At 36.9% G+C, this 9,130-nt stretch overlaps 1 protein-coding gene across 1 annotated transcript; it reads right to left on the reverse strand.

Moving 5' to 3' along the window:
* Nucleotides 1-954: 954 nt before the first annotated feature.
* On the reverse strand, nucleotides 955-7,919 carry LOC138696097 (maternal embryonic leucine zipper kinase-like). Its single transcript, XM_069820635.1, has one exon. The coding sequence runs from the start codon at nucleotides 5,205-5,207 to the stop codon at nucleotides 3,618-3,620; it is 1,590 nt and encodes a 529-aa protein (XP_069676736.1). The 5' UTR covers nucleotides 5,208-7,919; the 3' UTR covers nucleotides 955-3,617.
* Between the last annotated feature and the right edge of the window lie 1,211 nt (nucleotides 7,920-9,130).

The following is a 9,130-nucleotide window of genomic DNA, read 5'->3' on the forward strand; positions in this document are numbered from 1 at the left end:
CAGAAACTGGCCTATACAGACTCTGCTGTATGTTTCACTGAGACACATTTTAATTATTCGAACTAGTTTCTTGGGAATACCAATAATAAACCAAATACAACAACCGAGCTGGAATTTCTTCTTCTTCTTCCATCCCTTATGCTGTCAAGTGTCAGGGTAACCTTGGTCTATCCATCTCTGCCACTCCTATTACTCAATCTACCGGGCTGGAATTTGTGAGGAAAAATATTCTCTAGACAAGCTATGAGTTATATAGGAAATTGCTAAAGTAAAAAACCGTATACAGAAAAAGAATTTATTAAAAGTAGCACAAGGTGTACGTTCTCAAGAAAATACGAATTTTGAAAAAGATCGTCGTAATAGATAGTTAAATTTTCTGGTAAGATTATTTTAAAAATTACTTTTGTTTGAGTTTTTAATTCCTATTGTCTGTCATAATAAATTAAAAACTAGTTCTGTTTTCGTTAAGAATAGCAATCATGTTTTCATTAGGGACTAAGGATAACAATCAGTTTGTATTGTTGTATACGATTCACCACTGAACAATATCAAGAAGGGTATGAGACAATAACGTATGAGGTGAGTGAGCTTAGGTGGGTTTTCTGTGAATGGCAAAAGGTATAATATGCTTACCACTGCATTACGTTATAAACAATAAGGTAAGACTGTTCACAGAGTATTACTTTTAATTATTCAAATATCTATGATTTGTAATTATAGTCGTAACATTATAGCCTTATTTTAACGAGTTTTAAGAATTATTACTAAATTAATCTTGATTGCTTCCTCTGCACCAGAAGCCATATTACGTTTTCAAACATAGTAGGCCTACTGTTGCCTAAAACAACAGTTTGAAGAGAAATTCCAACTTCTACTCAGCCTTGTGGATTCTGTAGAAATGAACCCATTCCAATTTAGAAGAGTTCGTTCACAGGGTTATAAAAAACAAAGAAATAAAAAAACGAGTGATTTCAGTTTATTGCTCTAGTATTTATATAAATTGTTACAATAAAGTATATTTTATGACTATTGCACAGTATCTAGCACAAAGCTACTATTATTTGCTTGTACAATTTTACAGGAATGCTACTTATTTTATTGCAAGTCTATTCAAGTTGTCATCACTACATGAGCTCCAGAAGGAAATAGGAAATCATTCTGGAAGCAGCAGCTGTCTGTATTCTTCAAGAATTGTTTCTACAAACATTTCAAGTTTTTAAGATTAAAAAAATATATATAGTATATCTTTTAAAATACAATATATAAGCACTGAAAGATAAACACGGACACATAAAGCAGATTAATTACTTTGTACGAGTATATAAATTTTAAAGAGAAGCAAAACACGATTAGAAGACACAGTCTACATTGGATCATGATCCAAGTTCTCATATGCAGGAGTAGTGCTTTCAATATAAATTTTCTACTTCCAGATTATGTGTTTCTCTTCACAGAACGAACGTTAAGACATAAATAACAATACTATATTCAGACCATTTATATAATTAAGAGTACTATGTTCGCTATTTACAATATAGGTAACAATACAATTTACTATTAAGTCTTTTCTGTTAGAGGCTCCCTTCAATTATGCAGTGCAAGCCTGCCTTCTGGATTTTGTGATGGTCATTATTTACTCCATTGCGATATGACAGTTATTTCAAGTTTTTGTTTAAGGAAAGAAGTTACTAAAGTTTCAAATACTCAAGATCGATGTGTTACTAAAACTATCGCATGCAGTAAATTGACAGTTCTTGGCTCTCAAGAAGCTATCATTCCTTCAGTCTTGAGAATGAAGTGCAGCTCCACCACCCTCCAAAAGTTAACAGCAATATAAACACAAAATGACAAGACAAAAAATAATTGAAGAAAAGGAAAAACAAGTAATTATTCTGACATTTGCTGAACTATACATTCTCGACAAACTTAGATTCAAGTAAGTCATCTCATGTTTACATAAATAGAGCTCTCATTTTTACATTATCTTCTTTTTTCTGATATATTAATTATAGCTATGCAATGCCATTCAAAACAATAACCAATTAAGTCATAAAATTATTATAACTTCTTATAATAATTATTCCCGTCATCTCCACAACTGGTTCATCATTTGAAAATTGTGTGTGTGAATAGGGTGGCTCACTTAGCTTTTACACTTCTGAAGGTATGCGACTGTTGTTGCTATAAACAGTACCAAAAATATACATTAAATTAGGCCTATATCGAAGGGGACATCTAATGCATGCACTGGTAATGAAACATTTCTTACGTAAATAATGTTCGAGAACATCAAATTTATAATTTCAAATGGGAATATGTTTTGTAATGCAATTGTTAGGTTAACTATGCCTAATAACGACTAATTTACTGCTGTTTGAATGTCACCACGGACAGTAAACATAAAAACAATCTGACACAATCCCCTCGCTTTGTCTTCAATGTTCATAATGTTTACATTAGGACTGAAGGTTGAAAGTACTGTACACGTTTTTTTTTAACTTACCCTACCCATATTGTTAGAAGATCTACCACTGAATATGCATTAAATGATTTATTATCTGCATGATGAATATTATCCTGTTCATAATGCCTCATTGGCAAGATATGTACTGAACTAGCTATTCCCAAATCAATGGATGGGAAGAGGTAGTCCTGTTCAGAGATTTCCAGTGCAACTGCCAGTGTCTGCCAGATCTAACGCCATTAGATTTCTTCTCTGGGGATATAATATAAAAAAAAGTATTGTACTAGCAGATTTCAAACTACAGTGGAAGACATGAAAGACTGTATTGTCGCTCTACGGTATGTGCTGCAATAACTCCAGAAACATGACAGCAGTGTCAACCCTGACGGAGCATGACAGGAGTGTTGCAATACAAATGGTCTTGTCTTTGAACATATTTTCTGAAGCATTCACTGGAAGGCATGTGACTCCACATTGCAAGAACTTTCTGTTGTCCAGAGTAATTATGTTTATTTTTTATTGATATAGGCTATATTATTTTAGTATAATCTCCACAGCACTGCCACAGTAAAATAAAGTAGGTATTAGGCCTACTGTATTAACATTAAAAAAAAAGGTTGGCTTTCATATTTCGAAAATTCTTCATGTAAAAAAATTAATTACAGCCATCAGACGCCCCCTTCGATATAATTTAATTTCTAAATGTTATCAGAGGTGAAAAAGCTAATGTGTATACAGCCTATATAGGCTGCACATATCATTTTTAACACTAACCATCATATCACTTCAAATAATAGCCCTAAATGTAACGAAAACTGTCAACAAATAGGCTATCTTCAGGTCTGTTCAGTTATTGCAGTTTGAAATAATTTAAGTTAGCGACAGTTTTATTTGAAATTTCTTATAGAGAGAGACAAATTTCCGAACTTCTAAGCCTGTTTTGTGGATAATTTAGGTTTTTTTTAAAATACCTGAATATACTGAATTTTGCCAAATCAATGTAAAGGATGCAAGCAATGAACCAGTAGACTGCTTTGTGATATTTCTTTAATGATTTCTATCAGCTGCTATCTTGTAAACCTACTCACAGATATTGTATTAAATTCAATAATGCACTGACAAGTGTAGAAACTAAGTACTTCTGAAAGATGGATTAGGTGGAAGCAGCCAGGGCCAACACCTCCTCACACACCCGCTTGTAGCACCAGATATCACCGCTAAGACGCTTCCTTAGGACACCTACCAGGGGACTCTGCATCGCCGCCACAGGTACCAGGCACACCTCCAGCTCGAAGCTGAGTTTGGGGGTTGCCACCTTGCCACGTAGGGTGAAGCCCCGTTGCTTACAGGGAATGCCCTTGCTGTCCAATGCATGGCGCAGTTGCCCAAGCACGTGCTCAGGGTTCCTACTCGATGTGGTCGACACGTTCCGGAGGGCTCTGCCCTCCAACACAGTTGGCTGATCGTCGCGCACCCGTGGCGTCAGCATGTGGCGCATTCTTGTCAGACCGCGCTCAATGCTACCCAGCACCTTGCGCGCCGATGTGGGGGTTCTGCTGGGAGTTGCCGCCACCGGTGTGAGCGTGCGGCTGCATCGCCCTTGCTTTGTGGGGACAGGCGACTCGTCTCCCAGGCCGGGGCTTCGCAGCCGCTTAGCGCCTCGCCGCCTGTTCTCCTTGCCTTCGGGCGTGGTCTCCACGCACGTCGTGGTTGAAGGTCCTAAGTTGAGTCTCGAACGCGGTGGGGCGGTAAGTCTGAGGGCTAAGCCCCGCCGCTTTCGGGTCACCAGCAGCAAGTACGTTGCAGTAACGCCGTCGTAGCGCCATTGAGTTAGTTCCTCCCGGAGATCGGCCGCGGTCCTACCGTAGTGTCGCGCCATGACGTCTAGGCACTCCTCATCAATAGCGTGCAGATTGCCACTGTCCTTGATGACCAGCCCTAGACCCCCCGCCGTAACCCATGGGTGGCGCATCAGTTTGTCCATGGTGATACGCTTCTTGGGGTCTACCTGCAGCATGGCTCGTATCAACTGCTTACTACCTAGGGACAACCATTCCGGTTCGTCGTAATTACCACTTAAGATCTTACGGTACAGCCGATCGATGTTGTTGTCATCAAACGGGAGACAGCCGCACAGTAAGGCGTATAACAACACGCCCATGCTCCATATGTCCACCTCCGCACCAAGATACACCTTCCCGACCACAAGTTCAGGGGCTGCATACGTGGGAGAGCCACAAGATGTTGCAAGGTGAGAATTAAGTCCGCCCTTAGGCTTCGCGCAAAGGCCGAAATCAATCAGTTTTACAACTTGATCCGTATCTAATAGAACATTCTCTGGTTTCAAGTCTCTATGTACATACCCAACACTATGCAAGTAGGCAACAGCAGAAACAATTTGCCTGAAAAAAGACCTAGATTCTTCTTCATTCAACTTGTTTCTTTCCACTATATGGTCAAACAACTCTCCTTCTGAACAATATTCCATTACCAAAAAACAATGAGTTTCATTTTCAATTACCTGGAACAATCTGCATATATGTTGATGACTCAAACTTTTTAACGCCTTTATTTCTAATTTCACTCTCGGCAAGTCATCCCCCAAATTTAATTTATTCATAATTTTTATTGCTACCTTCTCTCCTGTTAATATATGAGTAGCTAATTTCACCTTTGCAAAACCTCCACAACCGATAGTTTTTTCTAACTCGTAATGATCTTTCAGAACAGAATACCGAACCATTATGTCAATACAGCATACGTCACACCTAATATATTATAATTGTACAATTTCCTAGGACTATTCAAAGCCCGCGCACAAATAATATTAATATATAACTACATAAAGTATATACTGTAATTCAAATCGAATGAGCAACCGCCAATTGCCATTACAAGAGTCCACATTTCTTCCAGTGTCACCAACTCAGTTTTTAAAAACCCGCTATGAAACAGTGCAGAAACCGCTAAATTGCTATATTATCTATGTATAATGAGATTATTTTTCCGCTGTAAGTGCTAAAAATACCCGCTAAATCCCTATAGCTGCAATATAAATTTCACACATTTTCCACGCTAAACCAACACTGAAAAACGCCAGATCTAGCGGGAAAACAGCTAAATTGACAGCACTGATTTTTTATTCTTCTGTCCCTTTCTTGATCTCTCATCGTTCACAATTAACCGAAGAGTTCCTAACAAAGAGGCCTATATATTACCGGTATATTATTAGTCCTCTTGTTCCTAACGACGGGAGTCAGAACCAAAGAGGGACTGCTTTGAAGGAGTTCCGCTAGTTCTCAATAAATGGCACCATTATTGGTATGTTTAAAAGTTGTCGGAGACAATTACGATCAGGGTTGCCAGTTGGGCGAAAAGTCGCGAATTGGGCTACTCCGAAGTCCTGTTTGCGAGTAATTTTTACTTCAGGCGATTTGCGAATTTTTGGCCTGTTGAAAACTCGTCATTTTTTAAAACTATTATCTATTTCTTTCGCTCTTTTAATATTTGGCATGACATGGTTTTTTTTATCTCTGAATTAATCATTCCTTCTAATAAGTTATACGATTATTGAAACGCACGTGAATCACCACCTATGTTAAACCACAATGTTACGTCTCCAGGTGTATCAGAAGGGCCTTCCTCGTCCCCACTCCGTCACTTGTCTGAGGAAAGTCCAGGGCATAGACTCGCAGTGCAAAAATTGCAACTTACGTTCAATTAATATAATTAATTCGTGAGTTTCGGCAAGGAAAACATGTTGTAGTTCAACAGCTTTTTTACTGTATTATTCGCTGTCAGTATTAGTGTTATTTACAGCAATAGTGATCAAAAGTTACTTATTGTCAGCTGCTGTGGAGTAAGTTAGCATGTCTGACCGTTAAACGAGTGGACCAGGGTTCAAATTTGGTTGGGACAAGTTAACTAGTTGATGTTTCTTCCAGGGTTTTTCCTCAACCCATTAAAAGCAAATGCTGGGTAGATCTTGGAGGTGGACTCTGGACTCATTTTGCTGGCATCATCACCTTCATCTCACTCAGATGCTAGATAATCATCGCAGTTGATAAAGCGTCGTAAAATAAATCATTTTAAAAGTTATTAATTTTTATTTTGTGTTTAATTATTTACAAGATAAGATGGCTATAAACAATGAGTCCATCATTGCCCCTTTCACACTGTGTTTTGTAAAATTTCTTTCTGTGATAGTATTAATATTTTGTATAATTGCAATGGGAAAGTGAGAAAAGTACAGTAACAACTGTCGAGTGGAACTAAGGGCACAAGCAGATTCATCAAAATACAAACAAAATTCAGCTTCTTTCATCTCCCAATCTAAACTTTAAAATATAATTCTAGTTGCTATTGATTATCAAAATATGAAATTCTGTTGGCTGTTTCGTGACTAGTTATACCGCGATAAAATCTGATGATCATTTAAGTGAACTTATTGATTTAAATTGTCCAAGTGTAGGAATGTAGTCTTAGAAAAAAGTTATCGCACAGATACTTTGGAAGTCCCAGAAAAGACGAGTGACTTGGTTCACAAGAGAATGACTGGTTCAGGTAATAAAATTTGTTTTGTTTTGTTGTATGCTTGATCATGCGCACTGCCTTCTTTCTGAGACAAAGTATCTGTACGACAAAACTTTTTTCTAAGACTGTACATCTACCTCCAACCTCACAGAACAAAGTGCACTGCAATAATTACGACTGTCATAGCCACTAATATCCTAAAGAAATCAAAGACGTACCAGTTTACCATTTTCATGAATTATTATTATTATCGAATCGACATCTTCGCTATGTATATGTTGTAGGTATTATAATAAACAAGATTTTTGTCTCTCATTAAGATAGAAGATAGTATGAAATTAAAATATTGGGCGACCTTTTCCTCTAAAAGGCGACTTTTAATTACATAATTGCGAATTTCTGTGAAAATCTGGCAATCCTGTTACGATGATGTAGATTAAGCATAAATTATTCTCACAATTGACAATATCAGCAGTTTCCAGTTAAACCTACTGTTGCTTTATAATCAGTAGAGGCACGGGCAACCGTGGGTAGAGGGGATGAATATTGAATTTAAAGAGGATATATTCATGTGTGATTGAAACACTGACTACTATCTTCGCCATTTATTCATAGAAATATTAAGGCATCCCAAAACAACAAAATTCCTAACCTTAATCACCAATGCAATGCTACAATTTTCTTTTATGCCTTCTCCTCTGAAACAGGCTCGGACAATTTTAATTTATAAAGTTGGCAATGAAAAAAATATTAGAAACTAGAGACTGATAACAGTTTTTCCTATCTTGCGAAGAATCAATTATTGAAAGATTGTTGGAATCAAAATTGAGAAGTTGTATTACATTAAATCAATATCAGTGAGAATTTATGGCTCTGCCTGACACGCATATAAATTCTTAAATCGTTAATGGTTGTCTTCAATCAGAAAAAAAAAAAAAAAAAAAAAAAATGTTGTACTGTATTCGATGATGTATCTTAAGACCTTCGACTCCATTGACATGAACATACAGTATAAAAAGAGTCCTTATGCATGCATGCATTCCACGGAATCTCTACAATTTAATTTCTTCTTCATTATCAGCCAACATTATTCAAATTGAATCAAGTTTTCAAAAAACAAAACCTATAGCTTTAGATTGTGGCATAACACAGAGTTCTCCGTTATCACCCATATTACTTAATTTGGCAATCATGTGATGCAAAATCTGACTGATTTTGATATTTCTACTAAATATGGCCAATTTCTATCAGATCAATTATCTCATTTATCTGCGCTAGCCTTCGTTGATGACCTTGCTTTAATTCGTAGCACTAAAGTAAATACTACATTACTTGTTGATTTAAGTATTGTGCGACATGTTATGGTTTATATTCGTGAGCCTGTGAATTATAAGTGAGACAGGATTGTTTATGCATAGTGTGTGTGGTAAATGCACAACCTGTTATTTATTTATCTTTCGTTTGGTCTTAGTTATTAAAGTTGTTATTTATAACTCATTGTGAGTTATTGTTTATGTCCATGCCCGATCCAACAAGGTATTCTCAAAGGTCCCCTTAGGAAGTGATCTATATAAGTGATGGCTAATACCAGCAGAGCCGTAAAAGTAGAGCTTTCAAACGTTTCAATATATTGATAGCAAAAGATGAATAGATTTGCCTCAAGTGTCTTGAATATTAAATATTTAATAGCAGGTATCAGACTTTCCATTGGACAAACTTATTATTACCTACCTCCAAAGTTTCTTGAACCTCGAGAAAGAGCAGCTTTTCATAGCTTCCAGTGACTCGATACATCATGGAACATCTTTGGCCACATAAGGATCTACCTCCAGTTCAATGGTTTAGTCATTCACATAATCTAATGCTTTGTTCACTAAGTGCTCAGAACAAATGACGGAATTCTGGGTAATTTGAAATTACGCAGATTTATTCGATTCGACCACGCTTTGAATCTACTCAAAGCTCTTTCTAGATTAGGAAATCCATGAATGCTTATTCCAAGGCCTGTGTTTGTAGTTTTTGAGTACCGAACAACACAACATCAAGGCATTTCCGATAGACCGGTACACATACTTAGATATAAAATAATACAACACAAGTAGTGTGACTGTGAAAAACTAAACTGACGTGCAA

The sequence above is a fragment of the Periplaneta americana genome, chromosome 3 (assembly GCF_040183065.1).
Source record: "Periplaneta americana isolate PAMFEO1 chromosome 3, P.americana_PAMFEO1_priV1, whole genome shotgun sequence".
Lineage (NCBI taxonomy): Eukaryota > Metazoa > Arthropoda > Insecta > Blattodea > Blattidae > Periplaneta > Periplaneta americana.